Source organism: Suricata suricatta, chromosome 14 (assembly GCF_006229205.1).
Source record: "Suricata suricatta isolate VVHF042 chromosome 14, meerkat_22Aug2017_6uvM2_HiC, whole genome shotgun sequence".
NCBI lineage: Eukaryota > Metazoa > Chordata > Mammalia > Carnivora > Herpestidae > Suricata > Suricata suricatta.
The window spans coordinates 83,067,210-83,089,178 of NC_043713.1; the positions used below are offsets into that span (position 1 = coordinate 83,067,210).

At 39.2% G+C, this 21,969-nt stretch overlaps 1 protein-coding gene across 1 annotated transcript in view; it reads left to right on the top strand.

Moving 5' to 3' along the window:
- The first annotated feature begins 122 nt into the window (after positions 1 to 122).
- The window catches only part of KNTC1 (kinetochore associated 1), a 75,215-nt gene continuing 53,368 nt past the window's right edge, over positions 123 to 21,969 (top strand). Inside the window, exons 1-19 of the mRNA XM_029922745.1 lie at positions 123 to 253; positions 2,324 to 2,492; positions 6,748 to 6,868; positions 8,774 to 8,889; positions 9,264 to 9,342; positions 9,927 to 10,004; positions 11,540 to 11,574; positions 12,890 to 13,000; positions 13,761 to 13,854; positions 14,411 to 14,463; positions 14,656 to 14,771; positions 15,100 to 15,154; positions 16,143 to 16,241; positions 17,360 to 17,403; positions 17,512 to 17,577; positions 17,675 to 17,750; positions 20,792 to 20,917; positions 21,013 to 21,102; positions 21,645 to 21,698. Of these exons, the coding sequence (XP_029778605.1) occupies positions 2,364 to 2,492; positions 6,748 to 6,868; positions 8,774 to 8,889; positions 9,264 to 9,342; positions 9,927 to 10,004; positions 11,540 to 11,574; positions 12,890 to 13,000; positions 13,761 to 13,854; positions 14,411 to 14,463; positions 14,656 to 14,771; positions 15,100 to 15,154; positions 16,143 to 16,241; positions 17,360 to 17,403; positions 17,512 to 17,577; positions 17,675 to 17,750; positions 20,792 to 20,917; positions 21,013 to 21,102; positions 21,645 to 21,698 (1,542 nt within the window). The 5' untranslated portion in view covers positions 123 to 253; positions 2,324 to 2,363. The remainder of the gene's footprint in view (positions 254 to 2,323; positions 2,493 to 6,747; positions 6,869 to 8,773; positions 8,890 to 9,263; positions 9,343 to 9,926; positions 10,005 to 11,539; positions 11,575 to 12,889; positions 13,001 to 13,760; positions 13,855 to 14,410; positions 14,464 to 14,655; positions 14,772 to 15,099; positions 15,155 to 16,142; positions 16,242 to 17,359; positions 17,404 to 17,511; positions 17,578 to 17,674; positions 17,751 to 20,791; positions 20,918 to 21,012; positions 21,103 to 21,644; positions 21,699 to 21,969) is intronic.

Sequence of the window (21,969 nt, forward strand, 5' to 3'; positions counted from 1 at the left end):
GGGGCGGGGCCAAATTGCACCCTAGATTGCGCAGCCTGGAAATCTGAACGGGTGGACTTTAGGGTGGGGCGACTTCCTATTTCTATTCTAAAGCAGTCTTGGCCTCCTCCGGCCGCCGTAAAAGGGGTTGGGCTTGTGTTCTCCCGCCAATTTAAACCCGTGGCATAGAATCTGAAGAGATTGGGGACAGTTGTGGGGGCCAGGAAGCGGGGCCCTGAATTTGAGTGTTCTTCTTTAGTTTGTCCAGTTGCAGGTGAGGAGGGGGAAACGCCCTGCTGTAGAGATCTGGGGGTGGGGTTCAGGTCAAAGTAATAACGGCCTCATTTCACTTCGGGGTATTTTTTTCCTCAAAACGTTGGCGGGAGAGAATATGAAGTCGGTACTGCTGGTCCGTTGTCCAGCTGGGAGCATTTATGCATGGGGGCTTAACTAACACTTTTAATTTCGTTTAATTTGCGAATCGGTTCTTCACCCAGAGTGACCTCGAATCGTTAATCGAATCATGTCACTCGTCTGCTTATTATCTTTTACCCTGTGGCACCGAGCATAAAAACCCAATCTTGAAGTCGAGGATTGGTTAGCTCCCAAACTATTTAATTTTTGCTGTGCTCTGGCAGCTGCCCCAAACGCATTCCGGGCTCTGAGCCTGTGCACTGCGTCACTTTTCCTTCCTAGCTTTGCGTAATTGGCTTCTTGCTCTTGGGATCGAGCTCTGATGTCATTTCTTTACCCAACAGGTTCTTCTTGTGTGACGCCCCTACCCCCCACGAGCGTTGTTTGTAATGGTGCATTTATTTGTTTATTTTGTAGGGTGGCGGTATGATAGTTAATAGGCGTGAATTTGAGTTTCATTTAACTACATCATTTTCTCGCTTTTAGTGATCTTGGCCATTTGTTTAATCCCTGGCTCGTCTTTCTCTGCTGTAAAATGAATTGTTGTGCAGGTTAAATGAGTAAAGCATTCAAAACTATCCTGCATACTCAATACGTGTTAACTATTTTATTTGTTCTTCCTACACGAATATAAACCTCATAATGATAAAGGCTGTTCTCCTCCCCCGCCCCGTATTCCGGCTCCTAGAGTAGTGCCTAACACAAAGTACCCATCAATAAACCTTTATTGAAAGACAAATGAATGGGACGGCCCTGGAAGGTTGATAATATGTCTTCTTTTTTTCAGCTGTGGGTCACAGAGACCCATAAAAGTATTCACTCCAACTTGTGTCTCCTGTCTTAATCTGCTCTGAACTCCCACCCAAACACCAGCCACTGAAACTATTGTCTGTTCTCTCACGCTTTGTTTCTGTACCCTGGCTTACCCTCTCAGTAAGAACTCTGCCTGTATTTAAAAACCTCCTGTGACAGTAGCCTAAATACGACCTGCTTCCACCAATGAAAATAATAAATTATTTAACACATAAGATTGAGTGCCTGCCAGGAACCAAGTCTTAATCTGTGAATATTTGAAACTCCTAACAATCTTTGGGTGTAGGCACAACTATGTCCCTATTACAGAGAATTGAGGAACAGAAGGACTAAGCGGCTTGCTCAAGGACGACTGTTGTAAATATGAAAGCACCAAGTCAGCAATCATTCCTTCCCTGTGCTGTACATTCCATGAATTTTAAAACATAATTCTGCCAGCTCTTATCCAAAGAGTTGTAATTATTTGGTTGTTGTTCCCTACCAGCAATTGATGCAGGTACCGTTTTTCATCCGAGTATTTTACTCCCACGCACCATACATACAATGGGTTGTATAAGTCTTTGCTGATGAGATGTTCAAGTGACTCTCCTGGGGTTATATGTATACTCTGGGGCAGTCAGAAACCCAATGCGATTTTTTATTTTCCTTTACTGTACATTACTGGAAACATTATAATGGACTTTTTAAAAAGTTCATCTGGAACCTTAACCATGCTTGGCTACCCCAGATACTCTGACTTCAGAGCTTCCACTGTTCATTGTTATCCTGCTTAAAGGTCTATTTTAAATGAAAGCTTGTTATAATTTCAAGCTAGGGACACAAAATCCTAGAAGCTCTAGGATACATTACTGGGATCAGATTTGTTTGTATTCCTAAAACCAACACATTGTTCTCTGATGATAATCATAGCTGTAGTTCCATTTATCTTATTGGTCCTAAGTATCTGGTGACTGCAGAAATAACGCAAAAGTTTTCACTGGATTGATAGATGTATGTATCTGTATCTATATACAGAGATGCATATATGTATCTATACTTTTTGTTAAAATCTTGTTTCCCAAAACCTCTAGCCAATGCAACAACATAATTTGTTCTCTTATTTTACATATTGTCACAGAGAAAGCAGTGGTTCCTGACTCGAGGACAATCTCAGAAACATGTGGAATGATATCGAGTTGCTGACAAGTGATGACACTGGAAGCGGGTACCTAAGTGTTGGTTCAAGAAAAGAACATGGAACTGCTTTATATCAAGTCGATTTGCTAGCGAAAATCTCCTCTGAAAAGGTAATGATTATGACACTATTTTCATTTACAACATTTTTGCTGAGTGCTTAGTTGACCTAGTAGCCACATGGTAAATGTTCTGTAAATGCAGATAGCACTTTCTCAGCGAATCAAGGTTCAGTTTCACATTACTGGAAATTTCCATTTGAATTCTCCCTACATTGTCTTAAGATCTCTATTTCCAAAACTGAACATTTCATACCCTTTTTGACATTTGGACATACAGAATACATATAAAGTGATACAAAGAATACCCACCACCAGCTCAGGAAATAACACATTACCAGTAGAGTTGAAGCCCCTGAGGTCTTTTCCTTTTCCCATGCTCCCCCTGACTCCATCCCTGAGTTAAGTACACTGCTGAGGTTCCATTTATCCTTTTCATGCATTTCTACATTTTAATTTTCTTCTTTTATTTTTTTATTTTTATTTATAAAGTTTATTTTTATTTATATTTGAGAGACCCTGTGCAAGTGAGGGGGGGGGGAGAGAGAGAGAGAGAGAGAGAGAGAGAGAGAGAGAGAGAGAGAGAATGAATCCCAAGCAGGCTGTGCACTGACACTGCAGAACTCGATGTAGGGTTTGAACCCACAAACCGTGGGATCATGACCTGAACTGAAGTCGAACACTTAACCCACTGGGCCACCCAAGCGCCCCTTTCTTCTTTTAATAATAATGCTACCATTTTCAATCTATGCTTGAAACCTTTTTGTTTGAATCCTATAGGAAATATTTCAGTTAGTTTTTTATCTTAGATTTTCCTTTTCAGTAGTTTGCTTCTGATAAAGTAATTTTTGTAAACAAAGGGGTTTTTTTTGTAGAGAAAGTATATCTGATATTTTTGTCATAGTATTATAGCCCAGCCCAAGTTCCCTCCGCTCTTCTTAGTCAATGCAGTATTTCATTCTCTAATTAAGAAACAAGGTTTAAATGAAATGAAGAAGAGACAAGTATTAGAAGAGTTGTATCTTCTAGGGCTTGAAAGGCAGTGCCTTGGGGCGCCAAAGTGGCTCAATCAGTTGAGCATCTGGCTTCGGCTCAGGTCATGATCTCGCGGTTCGTGGGTTCGAGCCCCACATCAGGCTCTGTGCTGACAGCTCAGAGCCTGGAGCCTGCTTCTGATTCTATATCTCCCTCTCCTGCTTGTGCGCTCTCTCTCCATCTCTAAAAAATAAATAAAATTAAAAATTAAAATAAACAAAATAAAAGGAAAAACCTAACTTAAAAAAAAAAGAAAGAAAGAAAGGCAGCGCCTCTTCTGGGGACCTTATTCATAAGCAGAGGAAATACTTCCTAACTCATTCTATAAGCCTGGCATTACTCTTAATACCCAAACTTGGCAAAGATGTTACAAGAAAAGAAAACTACAGACCAATATTTTTCATGAACAGAAATGTAAAAATTCTCAACAAAATATTACCAAGTTGAATTCAATAATCATAAAAAGAGTTATATACTATGACCAAATACGATTTATCCCAGGTATGCAAGGTTGCTTAAACTTTCACAAATCGATTAGTGCTTAGGTGATGGATGTAGTAAATACTACCTTATTTTGGTAATCATATCATAGTATGTATCTATATTAAGTCATCACATTGTACACCTTAAAGTTACACAATGTTATTTGCAAATTATATCTCAATAAAGCTGGAGAACAATCAATCCTTTACATCAACAGACTAAAGAAGAAAAATCACATAATCATGAATGGATTAAAAAAAAAGCATTTGGAAAAAAGAACACTCATTTGTGATAAAAACTCTCAGTAAACTAGGAATAGAGAAGCTTTCTCAATTTGATAAAGAATATCTATTAAAAACTAATAGCTAACATCATACTTAATGGTAAGAAACTAGAAACTTAACCAGTAAGATCGGATCAAGGCAAGGATAGTCCTGTCATTACTCCTTTCCAGAATCATACTAGAAGTCTCCACTAATTCAATAAGACAAGAAAAAGAAAGAAGAGGCATATAGGAAGGAAAAAATAAAGCCATCTTTGTTAACACATGACTTGATAGTCTATGTAGGAAATCTGAAAAAAACTGAAACTGAAAAGCAATTATGGGTTGCCTGGGTGGCTCAGTTAGTTAAGCGTCCAACTTCGACTCAGGTCAAGATATCACGGTTCATGGGTTTGTGGGTTCCAGCCCCACGTCGGGCTCTGTGCTGACAGCTCAGAGCATGGAGCCTGCTTCAGATTCTGTGTCTCCCTCTCTCTCTGTCCCTTCACCACTGGTGCGTGTGCGTGTGTGTGCGCGCGTGCACACACACACGTGTTCTCTCTCTCTCTCAAAATAAACATTTAAAAAAAATAAAACCACAGGATCCCACTGTACACCTATCAGAATGGCCAGTGTCAACAAAACTGAAGACACCCAGTGCTGACCAGGATGTGGAGCAACAGGAACTCTCATTCCGCGCTGGTGGAAATGCATTTTTGTAAGAAACTTGGGGGCAGTTTCTTACAAAACAAATATTCTCATACCATACAATCCAGCAGTTGCACTCCATGGTATTTACCCATAGGAGTTAAAACTTGTATCTATACAAAACCCTGCACATGGTTGTTTATAGCAGCTTTATTTAAAATTGACAAAACTCGGAATCAACCAAGATTTCCTTCAGTAGGTGAGTAGATAAACTGAAACATCCAGACAATGAATTATTCAGCACTGAAAAGAAATGAGCTATAAAGCCACAGAAAGACATGGAGGAAACTTAAGTATCCATTGCTAAGTGAAAGAAGTCAGTCTGAAAGCAATATACAGTATGATTCCAATGATATGATGTTTTGGAAAAGGTAAAACTATGGACACAGTGATAAGATCAGTAGTTCTCAGGGATCAGAGGTTGAGGGGAGGAGGGATGAACAGGCACAGCACAGGATTTTTAGGGCACTGAGAATACTCTGTATAGTGTAATAATGGAGGATGTATGTCATTATACAATTGTTTCCACCCACAGAGTGTACAATAGGAAGAGTGGATTATAATGTAAACTATAGATTCTGGATGATGATGTGTCAGTGTAGGTTTATAAGTTGTAACCAATGTACCATCTGGTGGGAGATGTTGATAATGGAGGAGGCTGTGCATATGTGGAGACTGCAGGTTTATAGGATTTCTCTGTACCTTCCTCTTAATTTGCCTTGTGAACCTAAAGCTACTCTTAAGAAATAAAGAAGAGGAGGAGGAAGAGCTACCCAAGCAGAGAGAACTTTATAGGTACATCCCAGGAAGGTATATAGCACAGTTCCTTCTTTCCAGTGCTTTCATTTTCAAGAATTTCACCTGGAGGAGGTGACTGTTGAAACAGGTATGAACTGATTGGATGAAAACCCAGCCAGGGAAGAGGAAGAACAGTTAACACTGATTGAGCATGTATTAAATGCAGGGCTGTGTTCTAAGCCTTGGCACGAATTCATTCATTTAATGCTCATACAAGCCAGTGTGTAGGTACAGCAGAGTACAAGGACAGTCAGTTGAGGCATTTGCCCAAGATTACTCCGCTAGTAAGTGACAGTATTGTCAACCACTTAAGCTGTCCAGCTGCTTCCAGATACATTTGTGTGCCAAGCTCCAATTACCAGAGGCTGAAACTTGGGAGAGTCTTATTTGGATTGCATAGTAATTTTTAAAATATTGACTTGGCTGTCAGTATTTAAAACTCAGAACATTTTGCATAAAGATCCAGTTTTCTTGATAAATTAGGCAAGGCTGTGCCAGGGTCGCATTTCTTCTGGGCTTTAATCTGGCCGGTTCTGCTTTCTTTATTGTTGTCTGTGGGGGTATGAGTCCTCCCTTTTGCATCCTCCCTGTGCCTCGCCGCCCCCCCCCCCCCCCCCCCCCCCCCCCCCCCCCCCCCCCCCCCCCCCCCCCCCCCCCCCCCCCCCCCCCCCCCCCCCCCCCGCCATCACATCCCAGACACTGAGACCTTGTGCCAGTCACGGCTTGTTTATTTTCATGCCTCGTGGCTCCTGTAGGCATAAGATCCACCCTTAGGAAACAAAGACTTGCTCATGAGAATCCCTTGCCCTTTCCTAGCCATCCTGGACTGTTTCCCTATTTTGGACTCTGAATGGATTAATGATATACTATAGAAAGAAAAGTTTGTGTAATTAAATATATGGACCAAAAAAAAGGCTTGACAAATGTTAAATGTAGGTGCTTGGGACTATGATGACAGTCTTGGTAAGCATTGTTAAACTGTATAAAGACATTTTATTTCAGTCATGCTTTTCCCTCCCACAGGCCTCATTAAATCCAAAGATACAAGCATGCAGCTTAAGCAATGGGTTTATTATTATAGTGGACCAATCAGTGATACTGCTTGACAGTGTTTGTAGACTGCTTCAACTGCATCTTATATTTGGTAAGTCTAATGTAACAAAATAAAATAAATTGGAAGTCAGATATAGGTTGCTGCCAATTTCTACTGCATTGCTTTGCCTTTACTCCATTATTTCTAAGACTTGAAGTTGGACTATTTCAAGAAATTAATCCTGAGTGCCTTTTTGTACAGAGTACTAGATGCAAAAGATCCTGAGATCAGCCCCTTTCTCCGTAAATTTAAAGGGTACATGTAAAGCAACAATTGACTTTAGTTGCCTGGTTTTTAAAATTAGAATTAACTGTAGAAGCCAGTTGAGCCCAATTGTGTTCAAGTTCCTGAATCTTGTACATAATTTCAGTATCATCGACAGGTATTTGAATACTTTTAGAATATATATAGCCCTATAAAAAGTTTTTAAAATACTTATGAATTTAATTCTTCATTGAGTTGAAGGACTTAAAGTATATGCAAATATGGATGTAAGAATAAATAAAGGGACAAGTCCGTGATTGTGCTGGAATATAGGTGAAAACATTGTGAAAGCTTCTTCCGAAATTTTGAGAGATGGTTGAAGTGGTTAAGAACTTAGCAGAAAAAGAGGCAGGAGGTATGCCTGTGAGAAGCCAGTCTTGATCACGGTGTGGATACAGGGAACTCCTATGTTGTGGAATCTTAAGGTATCTACCCTGAATGGTCCACAAGCGTCACAGGCTCACCGTGGAATAGTGGGCTGGGGTAACACGTAATACACGTGTGGAAAAGTGTCTCCTCTTCTCCAAGAGGGCTATCCTGAGCACCCCAATTAGTGCTGAACGTGCATGGCCCTTCCAGACTACCTTCTGCTCTGTTTTTTCACTTTTCCAGAAAATTTACCACCTTCTTACATGTCATATAATTTATTATGCTCTAATTGTTTACCGTGTATTTTTGCCTTGAAATTTGCGCTCCATGAAGGTGGGACCCTTGTTACTATTCTTAGATATATATGCAAAAGACCTGGGACATTGCTTAGCATGTAGTAAGTGCTCAGTAAATTTTGTTCACTGAATACAAGAGTAACATTCTTTTTAAAAGTGTTTTTAAGTTTGTTTGTCTGAGAGAGCAAGAGTGCACAAGCAGGGGAGGGGCAGAGAGAGAGGAGACAGAGAATCCCGAGTAAGCTCCGCACTGTCCGCGTGGAGCCCGACGCAGGGCTCAAACTCACAAACCATGAGATCATGACCCGAGCCGAAGCTGGACACTTAACCAACTGAGCCACCCAGGTGCTTCGCATTCCTTTTTTTTTTTTTATTGCTTTTTAAATATAAATTTTATTTTTTTAATGCTTTTATTTTATTTATTTTTGAGAGACAGAGAGAGACAGTGCGAGCAGGGGAGGGTCAGAGAGAGAGGGAGACACAGAATCCGAAACAGGCTCCAGGCTCTGAGCTAGCTGTCAGCACAGAGCCCGACGCGGGGCTCGAACCCACGAACTGTGAGATCATGACCTGAGCCGAAGCCGGACGCTTAACCGACTGAGCCACCCAGGTGCCCCTATTGCTTTTTAAATAATGTATTGTCAAGTTAGCTTACATCCAGGTACGGTGTATCCAGTGTAGTCTTGGCTTCAGGAGTAGATTCCTGTGATTCATCCCTTACATACAACGCCCAGTGCGCATCCCAGCAAGTGCCCTCCTCAGTGCCCTCTCCCATTTTCCCTGGCCCTTCACCCCCAACTCTCCCCCACATTCTTTTTTAATCACCACCTTTTGGAAGTATTTAACAGAAACCTGAATGGTTGACTTTTAATGATAAAATTTGTAAATTTTTTGTATTGATTGAAACTAAACATTTTCGAAGGAAGCTGGTAACTTTTTTTTTTTTTTTTGGTGCAAAAAGATGGGGACAGGACCTGTGGGCAGAAAGAGTTGTGGGAAGCTTGTAACTTTGATATGAAATTTTCAGATACTGAAGTGGATGTAGTTGGCCTATGTCAAGAGGGAAATTTTCTCTTGGTTGGCGAGAGAAGCGGCAACTTACACCTTATTCACGTAACATCAAAGCAAACATTACTCACTAATGTAAGACCTTGTTAATATTTTTCATTTTTGTTACCTAAATTTGAAATTATTTATTAGATAACAAAAACCATAATAAAGCATTGCTTAATTTGTTTTAAATTGAAAAAATAATATTCTTTACATGAAATTTTAAGAATCATACCTTAGAAACATGAAGTAAATGCAAAATTGAAAAATTAAGACTTGGAGATATTCTTGAATGCTTGTCCAAAGTAGTTTTCCATTTCAAAACCAAAATGTTTGGAACATAGGCAGAGTTCTTGCTAATGATAATTGATAACCCTAGGCTTTAGAGAATATAACCCTTGATTGTATTTTCTGAGTTTAATCTTATCAAGTTTAATCTTAATCATTTGAAATGAATTTGCAATTAGGCTTTTGTTCAGAAAACTAATGATGACAATCAGTGTACCTACCGGAATCTTGTTATTGAGAAAGACAGTTCAAGTGAAGGTAAGTTTTTTAAGATATTTTTTAATGTCCTCTGACTAATATCCAATCAAAAAATCAGATTTATGGTTAATAAATTATATGAGTTCATTTTTATGCTTTCTATATAATGTTAAATTTTCCAGTGATTCAAGTAATATTATTATAAAAAACAAGGTTTTTATTTTAGTTCTTATCAGAGGTTTAAGTGTTCTTTTCCTAAATATCATATTCTAAACTCATTTTTACAGTTTTGAGAGTTCTGTAGATTATCAAGGAGATATTATATTCTTTTAAAATGTTTTTGTAGGTTCTAGCACATTTATCATATTTTTATTTCAACAAATGTTAACTGGACCTTAATTTATTTCAATATATTTAAGATTATTATATTTTTTTGGTAAATAAACTTTGATTTATAAAGTTTCAAAGAAGTTAACAATGTTTTTACAGTAACTTACCAGCTTTATCTGTATCATTAGTATATTATTTGATGAATAGAATTTAAATGTACAAATTAACATATTTTTAAGCTAGGTCCAAACAATGGCTTAAATTTTATATCCATGAACCTTTTAGAGAAACTGGCATGATTTTTTTTTTAATAGGTACCTATTATATGCTGCTGCTTACAAACAATGGATTTTTTTGTGTTACAAACCTTCAGCTTGCAAAAATTCAACAAGGTAAATAATGGATTTTTCTTTTTTTTTTTTTTTAATGTTTTATTTATTTTTGATACAGAGGGAGACAGAGCATGAGAGAGGAAGGGGCAGAGAGAGAAGGAGACAGAACCAGAAGCAGGCTCCAGGCTCTGAGCTGACAGCACAGAGCCTGATGCGGGGCTCGAACCCACGAACGTGAGATCTGACCTGAGCCGAAGCCGGAGGCTTAACTGACTGAGCCACCCAGGCGCCCCTGGATTTTTCTTATTATTGATTTGCAGATATATTATTAGTTTTGGGGTAAAATTTTACATATTCTCTTTAAGAATATTATTTTAGGGGGCACCTGGGTGACTCCGTCAGTTAACCATTAGGCTCTTTATTTCGGTTCAGGTCATGATCTCACAGTTCATGAGTTAAAGCCCTGCTTCAGGCTCTGTGTTGAGGATTCTCTCTCTGCCCCTCCCCCCATCTCTCTCACCAAATGAATAAACACTAAAAAAAAAAAAAAAAAAAAACCAGAGGGCCCCTGACTGGCTCAGTAACTTAAGTAACTTAAGGTTAAGTTACTTAACCTTCGGCTAAGGTTATGATCTCACAGTGTGTGAGTTCGAGTCCCAGGTTGGGCTCTCTACTGTCAATGCAGAGCCAGCTTTGGATCCTCTGTCTCCCTCTCTCTGCCCCTCCTCTGCATGCACGCTCTCTCTGTCTCTCTCCTTCTCTTGCTTGCTCTCAAAAAAATAAACTTTTTAAAAAAGAGAGAGAATATTATTTTAGTCTCATTAGAGTCTATGATATGTGTACTTTTTAAAAGTATTTGTATTATGCTTCTTTCCACTCTGAGCGTTGCAACACAATCTGAGGAAATGTACTTTGTTTATAGCCTTCAAGGGGGTTATAGCTTAGCTGGGGAGACAAGACACACACTAGCATAGTAATAAATGCTCTTTGATGGAAAGAATGAACCTGGAAACTGAAGTGACTATATAAACGTGTTAACAATAACAGAAAATAATCCATAGAATGTGCTGAGTGGACTGACCGTACATCCCTCTGAGCTGGGAAAGGTTGAGGAATTAGTTCAGAGCATGTGTTCAACAAGTATCTTAAATCCTCTGTGTGCCAAGAACGTACAAGGTCCCGGGGCTACTAGAAGACATAGTTCTTCATAGTTTAATAAAGGAGCCAGACAAGTAAAAGAGCTCTCCCAAAATGGTGTGCAAAGTGATGAAGACTTTCCAGATAGGACTTCAGAGCTTAGACAGAAGAGTTGGAGCAGGGAGGAGACCCTCCTAGGAGGGAGAAATGTGGTAAGAGAAGGTGTGGAGAGGCATTCCAGAGACCAAAAGGCAGCCTAGCTGGTGTCCTATGACACATTATCACAGTTTAATTCAGTGGTCAAGGGCAAAACTGAATAGTCACTACTTCTTTATTAGTTTCTGACCTGTGTTCTTCTCACTAGATTGTATATAGTTTTACCTTAACACGCAAAGGTGACTTTCATGTATTTTATAAGTTAATACTATAAGTTTAGTTTTCTTTTTCCTTTCATGCAGCAATTGAGAATGTAGACTTCAACACAGCAAAAAAGGTAAGAAAACAAAACCACATTATCTTCTTGATTCTTATATTTAATATCAGTTTTAGGAGAGTATTTTTGGATATTGTCTAGTGGCTGATACTTTAGGTATTAGCGTGCTATAACATTTTAATAACATTTCCATTTAAAAATGCATTTATAAGAGCGCCTGGTTGGTTCCTGTGATGGAACATGCAATTCTTGGTCATGGGGTTGTGAGCTTGAGCCCCATGTTGGGTGTAGAGATTACTTTAAAACGTCAGGGGCGCCTGGGTGGCTCAGTCGGTTAAGCATCTGACTTCAGCTCAGGTCATGATCTTGCGGTTTGTGGGTTCAAACCCTGCATCAGGCTCTGTGCTGACAGCTCAGAGCCTGGAGCCTGCTTTGGATTCTGTGTCTCCCTCTCTCTCTGCCCCTCTACTCGCTCTCTCTCAAAAATATAAAAATTTAAAAAAAATTTTTTTAAATAACGTCTTTTAAAAAAAAATACCTTTGGCCCCCTGGGTGGCTCAGTCAGTTGAGCGTCCAGTTCTTGATTTTGGCCCAGGTCATGATCCCGAGTCATGAGATCCCAGTGTTGGGCTCCACACTTAGCGCAAGAGCTTAAGATTCTTCCTTTCTCTCTCTCTCTCTGTACCCCCTCCACACTTATGTGTGTTCTCTCTCTCCCCTCCTCTCCCTCTCTCTCTCAAAATAAAAAAATAAAACTAAAATCTTGACAAAAAGTTTCTATTTAAAAAACAACAACAGGAGATCTAGGGTGGCTCATTTGGTTGGGTATCTGACTCTTGATTTCAGCTCAAGTCATGGTCTCATTGTGCGTGGCTTCAGGCCCCGTGTCATGCTCTGTGCTCACAGTGCAGAGCTTGCTTGAGATTCTTTTTCTCTCTCTCTCCCCCTTCCCTGCTTGCACTGTCTCTCATTCTTTCTTTCAAAATAAACTTAAAAAAAATAAAGTAAAAGTAAAAATGCATTTATAACAGGTTGATTTAAATTCATTTTTATCAGACTTAAAAAAAAGTTTTTTAATGTTTTATTTAATTTTGATACAGAGAGAGGGGGAGAGAGAGAGAGAGAGCAAGTGAGCATGAGAGGGGGAGGGGCAGTGAGAAAGACACAGAATTGGAAGCAGGCTCCAGGCTCTGGCTGTCAGCACAGAGCCTGGTGCGGGACTCGAACCCACGAATGTGAGATTATAACCTAAGCCGAAGTCAGAGGCTCACTCGACTGAGCCACCCAGGCGCCCCCATTTTTATCAGTCTTTCCAAGGAATTTGACAGTGGAGCATGTATATAATATACCAATTTTTTTTTTTTGAATTTTGCAGTTACAAGGACAAATCAAGTCCAGTTTTATTTCTACTGAAAATTACCATAGTCTTGGTTGTCTCAATCTTGTGGCTGGAGATTTAGCCAGTGAAATTCCTGTGATAATTGGGGTAATTCTTTCTATATAATTTTATTTGTTTTGCTTCTGAAGTGTTTCTTCATCAACATCGTTTTGGTTAGATTATGAATTAATTTGTAATATGTTAACAGAAGCAGGGAAGTTGTAAAATTAAGGTCATAAAATAACTCAGTAAGTACACCTCAGTTTCTGTATTGGAAAATAGTTCATCTTTATTTTAAATAGTTTCTACCTGAAATTTAGCATTTCTTTCAATTCTGAATCTAGACAAAAACAACAAAAATCTTAATTATATTTAAGAAGTAGGCAAAAATTCAATATAATTACTGCATTTACAATGTTTTTACCTACCAAATTTATATTTTATATTAAGCAGGCATATTTCTCATTTCTGTGTATCTTGTTCAATATTTCATTAGGGGTTTCAAATGATTTAATATTTTTTTTTTTTCAAAAAGTGTGGTTACTATCATGAATACTTAATCAGAAACTATATCTCGTATTACTGGAGGAGGTCTTAGAATTTACCTTTGTCTTTGGAGTGAGTTTCCTGAATATGCCCACTCCTTATTAAATATTCATGTGGTAATAGTGAACAGCAAACTTTGCTGTTCTTGCCATTCTGTTCTGTTAGAAGCAATCTAGGAAACTGGAAGATAAAATGCTAGTTGGGCTTAAATGCATAAGTATATTTTGAAGTTAGTAATAGGAATAACTGGGTGTTTCTGCTTCGAGGAGGAATCAGATCTAAGAAAGAAATTTGCAATTGATGTGCTATTTTACTTCTGTAGGGAACTGGTAATTGTGCATTCTCAAAATGGGAACCAGACTCTTCCAAGAAAGGAATGACAGTTAAGAATGTCCTTGATGCAGAGATTATTAAAGGTGAAATAAGTTCCTGAAACTATTTGGGGTCATTACTAGTGAGTTTTAATTTTCATGTCCGTATCATCCTGGGTCTGGCAAACAGGTCATTTTTACTTTACTGCTTTTTGAAACAAGCCAGATTAGTTAGATAATTGTCCACATATGTGACTTGACAGGTTGCAGTTTTTACTTTTCATTTTAGGAGGTTTTACACTTTAGTGGTCATCTAAAAATATATACAGGCAGGGGCACCTGGTGGCTCAGTCAGTTAAGCATCTGACCCTTGGTTTCCGTTCAGGTGATCAGGTTCTGTGCTGGAAACCCAGAGCCTGCTTGAGATTCTGTCTCTCCCTCTTTCTCTGCCCTTCCCCAACTCAGGCTGTCTCTTTCAAAATAAATAAGTGAACTTAAGAAAAAATAAAAAATATACACATAGAGGTAGGAATATGAGAATGGGAACTTTTTATTTAGTTACAGTAGTTCTGCCTTTCCAGAAATATGGTAGTTTATTATTTAAATGTGGCCATCTGTAACACAGGAATGTAGGTCTTATACTTTGCTTTCTCTTTTGTAGGTGCAAAGAAGTTCCAGTTGATAGACAATCTGCTTTTTGTTCTTGATACTGATGTATGTTTCTGCTATTTCTCCTTCAATGTTTTCACTTGGTATTATGTGAAATGTCAAACTTAACAAAGACGAGGACTTTAAGTGGGGTGGATTACTATGCTTTATTTCAGTATACATATTGGAAAGATCCTACAGTGTAAGCTTCTGAAATGTCATTAAGAAGATGAATCTGTGACATGTCTCTTTTTGCAGAATGTGCTGAGCTTATGGGATATTTACACTCTGACTCCCATATGGAACTGGCCCTCTCTTCACATTGAAGAGTTTCTTCTTACCACAGAAGCAGATTCTCCTTCATCAGTCACGTGGTACATTATGATGCTAGTAGTGATTTCCTTGCTGTTAGAACCAGGTTTCTTGATCATTCATTGTGTATTACATTCTAACTAGCTCTGTGGACAGACTAACAGGGTAAGGATCGTTCCATTGCTGGCCAGATTCATTGAGAACAAACAGGCAGTTCAAACCTCCAAGTGGTTGTGTTAGAAAGAGTGTCATCTGGGTTATAAACACAAAGTTCATTCAGTGTCTTTTGTGGGAATTACTTTAAACCTTTAAGAATATCCCTTTGACTTAGCTTATATGTAACAATTGGCAAAGCTTACTTGATTCGCTAAACCTTCTTTTCTCTTTTAGGCAAGGGATTACAAATCTCAAATTAGTAGCTCTGACAACTCCTGCTGATAAGAAGGTACTGGAAAATTTTATTTCACATTTGTCCACATTGTGTCTTAGAGATAGCATTAACTAATGGAGGTAATTAAGTAGTGCCTATAGCATATTCTTTATTGACACAGGTTTGACAGATCAGAAATAATCCTGCTGAGTTTTTTTTTCTCATTAACAAAATGGATGTAAGTCTCAGATCTCCATTAAAAAATTTTTTTTAATCTGTGCTTATTTTTGAGAGAGAGACAGTGCGAGCTGGGGAGGGGCAGAGAGAGAGGGAGACACAGAATCCGAAGCAGGTTCCAGGCTCTGAGCTGTTAGCACAAAGCCCAAGGCGGGGCTCAAACTCACAAACGGCAAGATCATGACCAGAGCCGAAGTTGGACGCTTAATCAAGTGACTGAGTGAGCCACCAAGGTGCCCCTCAGCTCCCCCTTTTAAATGGAGCAGTGCAGGATAAAAAAATATCCACAAGAGGGCTGTCTCAGTGGCTCAATCAGTTAAGTGTCGATTTTGGCTCAGGTCATGATCTCAAAGTTCGTGAGTTTGAGCTCCGCATCTGGCTCTGCACTGACAGTGTGGAGCCTGCTTGGGATTCTCTCTCTCCCTCGCCCCTGCGCTCGCTCGCTCGCTCTCGCTCTCTCTCTCTCTCTCTCTCTCTTTCTCTCTCTCTCAAAAATAAATAAACTGAAAAAAATACATCCATAAGAAAATGTTCATTAGAGCGACTCATACAGTTATGGTGCCGAGGAATTGCATTCACCTTAAATACAAGTCATAGAATGAACATCAGATGTACAGTTTTGCATTCAATAGATTTGAAAGGTGGAGTAGAGTATAATTTTATATGTAACATTTAAATAATACAGCAATGGTCTTTGTTATAAAATCATTTTTTGCATTGGGCTTTGTACCAAGTATTTTAAGGCCCGTGGTATGAGGTGCTGTCTTGTCCTTATAGGTTTATATGACCTACTAAATTAAATTAATTCCTCTTTTCTCTTTCTTAGATGAAAAATCTCGTGGTTTATTCATTACCTGTGATGGAAATACTATATTCTTTGGAAGTATCTAGCATTTCATCTCTGGTCCAGTCAGGAATTAGCACAGTAAGTTGATCTGTATTTTGTAGCTTTTGGTAAAAAACATTAAAGCTAAGTAAGCTAAGGGGTGCCTGGCTGACTCAGAAGGGCATGTGACCCTTGATCTTGGGTAGTGCGTTTGAGCCCCACACTGTGTGTAGAGGTTACTTAAATAAAAACTTAAAAGAAAAAAATAAGCTAAACATGAGTGGAAACTGGTGTAATACCTGGATAGAGCTCAGATTTATAACTATGTTTGTTGTTACCAGAGGTTCTTAAATACACATGGCCAAAAACCAGTCTTCATGTAAAAAAAAAAAATGTATTAATCAAAACCTGAATTATCTGCATATTCAGTTTTCTTGTGTCTCCACAGGAAATATAAATGATAAGTAATTTGGGAGGAGGGTCATTGCTCTTACTGATTTATCTTTTAATCTTAAAAAAATTTTTTTACGACAATTGTTTCATATCTTCACACACAGACGCACACACACACGGGCACATTATGTTATTCCAAACTATTTGGAATTTACTTGCAGACATCATGGCCTGTCACCCCTGTTTTTTTGTTTTTTGGATTTTTTTTTCCTTAATCCAGGATCCAGTCAGACATCACATATGGAATTTTGTTGTCATGGTCACCTGGTAGTCCACTGTAATGTGTAATCGTTTCCTAGTCGTCCTTTTTTCTTCAAGACATTGCCGTTGACATTTTCCAAATCCTAGCCTGTTGTGTTGCACAGTGTCCCTCTATTTGGATTTGTGTGATTAATTGCATCATAATTACACAAACGCTGAGCTTTCTTGGCAAGGACACCACATAGGTTATACTATATTCAACTGTGTCATGTTAAGGGGCTTATGTCTGTTTGTCCTTTTACGGGTGATGATAAATGTGATTACTTGGCTGAAGCAGTTCTACCAGATTTCTTCACTGTAGAGGTGCTTTCCCCCCTTTGTAAATGCTAAGTAAATTCTATGGTGTTATTTTGAGACCAAGGAATATCCTTTTCCCCAACAGTTTTTCGCAGTGAATTTAGAATCCATTGATGAATAATTCTCACCTAAACCAGTTGTTACCGTAGTAACTAAAATAAATTATTTCCATATTTCAGTTTTAAACATTTCTTTTATTGTTGTAGGATACCATATACCTTTTGGAAGGAATTTGCAAAAATGATTCAAGGTAGGTCGTGTTTTGCTTTATTAAACTAGTTGTTAAATAGCAACTAAGTTACAATTTACTTATGAATAATATTAATAACAATACATTCACCCTGAAAACTTTTTTCAGACTCTCTGAAGACTCAGCCTCTGTTATAGTACTCAGGTGTCTTACAGAAGCTTTACCAGAAAACAGGTAACTTCTCATTTTCTTTTAAGCCTTACTCCTTAATGATAAACTTAAATTCCTTGACTAATAAAGATTTCACTGAAATTTCTTTTTCAATTCTCAGACTGAGTCGGTTACTTCACAAACACAGATTTGCTGAAGCTGAGAGCTTTGCCATTCAGTTTGGACTAGATGTTGAGGTAATCATGAATTCATTTGTTCATCAAACAGGATTTCTTCATGTAGTAGAGACAGGGGAGACAGACATGTGAGGTGTAATTAGAATTTAGTGTGATCAGTCCTGTGATTAAGATATGACCAAAGTAGACTAGAGGTTCACAGGAGAGACAGATGGACGTGTCCTGGGGCAGAACGCCTTCAACAGAGGAAATCATTTTTACATCAGATCTTGTCAATGTTCTCGATAGTCCGGGGGAAGGAAGGGAATTCTAGGTGCCAGGACAGCATAAGTAAAGTGAGGGATGCGTACAGAGCTTCCAGGAACTCCCAGTAATTAGGTAAGAGTGGGTTTTATGCACCACGCAGTGAAAGGAACTGATAACGGAGAAGTAGGAGGTCAGACAGCATCGGGAGCCTGGTGCGCGTTGCAGAGGATTTGGTTTGTATTCTGCAGGGGATAGGGAGCCACTAAAGTATCTTGATTAGGTCGTCGCTTCGTAAAGCTGGAGAATTGTTTGGAAAGAGACAGACTTAGGGGTGTGAAGACCAGTAGGGAGCTTTCCTCGGGAGACCGAACTAGTGCAGTGAGGTAGAGATGTGCAGGCGGGAGGGTCTGACGCGATAGGCACAGCACAGGTGGACTCGGTGGGACTAAATGATCAGACATAGGGAGGGACAGGTGTAGGGACTGGACTGGCAGGACCCTGGCTCAGCATATTTGCGGGATGGGGACGGCACCCCTTAAAATGAGAAATATGTGTGAATGGGCAGGTAGTGGAGAAAGACGAAGGGTCTGCTGTATAAAAATTGTTTGGAACGGGTCTTGTGAAATGAGCCTGTCTGGTAGCAAGTTGGAGAATGATCTTAGCTGAATCTAGAGGTACTTAACACCAGGGGATGGCCCAGACCACTTGGGAAGAATGAGTAGTCAGAGAGAGCCCGTCTCAGGATGAGATCCAGGAGCACCAGCATGTGGGAAGCTGAGGATGAAGGGCTGTTTACATATTTGGGAAGAAATAAAGGAGGAAAACCACAAGAATATATGATTATTGATTGAAGTCAAGGAAAGAGAAACTTTAGAGTCTAGTGGAAAGTGATCAACAGTTTCAACTACTACAGAGAAGATCGGGTATTAAGGGGCACTGGGTGGTCCAGTCGGTTAAGTGTCCAATTTCGGCTCAGGTCAGGATCCTAGGGTCGAAGAATCAAGCCTTGTGGCAGGCTCCATGCTTGCAATCCATTCTCTCTCTCTCTCTCTCTCTCTCTCTCTCTCTCTCTCTCTCTCCCTCTCTCTCCCTCTCTCCCTCTCTCCCTCTCTCCCTCTTCCTCCCTCTTCCTCCCTCTTCCTCCCTCTCTCCCTCTCTCTCTCCCTTCCCCTCCCTCTGCCTCTCTCCCCTGATCGCACTCTCTCTCGAAAAACAAAAAATAAATAAAAATAAAAGATGACCACACAATTATGTTGCATGTCTAATTTTCCAAGTCTGTCAAAGCTTCTTTAGCAGCTAGAAATAGCACGAGTTAGAAATATCCCAAACTTCAGCTTCCTTTTTTATAAACTAGATACCAACTTTTATTCTCTAATTCTGAAAGCTAAAAATGATAAGCATAGCTTCTCTGTTTCTCTACTTCTTAAAAACTGCTTTCACTGATTTTTAATTGTTCATTTTTAAATTTTATTATTTTTAAAGTAACCTCTGAATCCAACGTGGGTCTCCACTCACGACCCTAAGGCTGAGAGTCACAGGCTCTACTGATTGAGCCAGCCAGGTGCCCCCATTTGCTTTTTTAAAGAATCAGTTGTCACAAAACTTTCAGATGTTCAAAAAATTAATATGACACTCATGTACTCATCACCCTACTTAAAAAAAAAAGAGATTATTACCAATATAGCTTAAGACCTCCTTCTCTTCTGCCTAAATACATCATTCTCTTTGTCCCAATCTGAAGTATCTCTTATTCTGATTTTGGTACTTAATACTCCATTAATTTCTCTAGCTCTTTGCTCATAAAACTTCCTAAATACCTCACAAAATTGTTTTGCATGCTTTAAAATATTACACTTTTAATGCTTTTTATTTATTTGAGAGAGAGAGAGAGAGAGAGAGAGAGAGAGAGAGAGAGACAGTGCAATCAGGGGAGGGTCAGAGAGAGAGGGAGACACAGAATCCGAAGCAGGCTCCAGGCTCTGGGCTAGCTGTCAGCACAGAGCCTGATGTGGGGCTTGAACCCACGAACAGTGAGATCATGACCTGAGCCAAAGCCAGATGCTTAACCAACTGAGCTACCCAGGTACCCCTTCTTTTAATTTTTTTAATGCTTTTTATTTATTTTAAAATATTATACTTTTAAAACAACAGAGGGGCACCTACCACCCTCTTAGTATTAAGTCTTTTGAACAATAAGGTTTTTCCTTCATTACTCCCTAGGACTTTCCAAGGGATGTCAATGACCTAATCACCAAATCCAACAGATATCTTCCAGTGTTTTGTTTTGTTAGAGAAGGAGAGGAACAGACAGGGAGAGAGAATCCCAGGAAGCAGACTCCATGCTCAGTGCAGAGCCTAACGCTCAGGGCTCAATCCCACAACCCTGGGATCGTGACCTGAGCCAAAAATCTAGAGTCAGTTGCTCAACCCACTGAGCCACTCGGATGCCCATCTATTGTCCTTTTTTAAAAACCAGCTCCATCCCTTTGGAACCGCATAAATTCCTGTGCATTCTTCACTCTTCCTGGAGTGTCAGTTGTCTTGACTACATGATGGGAATCTTCCCCCCAGAGAGTTATGGTGAGGAGTAAATGCTTGCTCAGGTTTTATGAGAATGAAATGAGATAATTCACATAAGTCTCCAAGTACCCTTAGTAAAGGACTTAATGGTGTTCATAACTCTTAGTAATCTGGATTGCCTTTTGGTCATCTAAGCGTTAAATTCTTTACTGTTTACTTCTGGACCATCTGAGGCTTCCCCCTTTTTCATAACAGTCTATTGCCTGCAGCCTAAGAAGTCATCCACGGGCAATATTTTGCTTCAAGTTGCTTAATGTGTCATGTCTAAATTACAGCTTGTTTATAAGGTGAAAGCCAATGATATATTAGAGAGACTAGCCTTGAGTTCCGCAGACACCAGCAAGCAGACTGAATGGCAAAAACTCGTAGATGAAGCTAAGGAAAATCTACGTAAAATCCAGGTGTGTTTTCCTGTCATGATCGAGAGGATTTGGTTTCGGATTGATGGACTGAATAACATTTGGTCACCTCACTATGTCTGGCATTTCTGAACCAGGACGATGAATTTGTGGTGAATTACTGCTTGGAGGCTCAGTGGATAACCTATGAAACCACCCAGGAAATGCTAAATTATGCCAAAACAAGGGTAAGTTTTTTATAACATTTGTACCTGTTAGTCTCATGCAAAAAAAACCATCTAAAAATATTGTGTCTCCATCATAGACCTGTTTTTTTTTTAATGTTTATTTTTGAGAGAGAGAGCATGAGCATGGGCAGAGAGAGAAGGAGACATAGAATCCCGAGCAGGCCCCATGTTGTCAGCACAGAGCCTGATGTGGGGCTTGAACTCATAGACTGTGCGATCATGACCTGAGCCAAAGTTGGACACTAACCAACTGAGCCACCCAGGCACCCTATCATAGACCTCTTTTTAAAGTGCATTTTTTTGGCTATAATTTTCCCTGAGTGAGCTTTGAATACCATTGCTAGATTTATTCCTTAAAATTAAGGTGTAACAGATGGGCAAAATGTTATGAGTTGTTTCCATAAAGTGCATTATTTTTTAAAGTGCGTTCATCTCAGAGTTCAGTGCAATTTGATAATTTGTTTCCTTGCACAGAAAATCCATCTTCTTTCATGAAAAAACTAATATAGCAGGTACTCTGTGTTTCTTATTGTTCATCATAGCTTTTGAAAAAAGAAGATAAAACTGTTCCTGTCTATTCTGATGGCTTAAAAGAGGTAATTTTATTGGACTTAATTTGAGGGTAAATATGTACCTTTATAGTATGTTTTTTAGTTCAACATAGATTTATATGTTTTCAAAAGCAAGTTATTTTAATTCTTGTTTTCTTACTGATAAATGGGAATAATAGTACTTATAGGGTCATTTTGAAATCAGATGAAGTAATTTATATAAGTCGTTTTGTGTAGTGCCTGCCACCTCTTAAGCACACAAATAACTGTAAACTGTGATGATGATTATCACAGTACAAAAGTACGTATGTGTGCA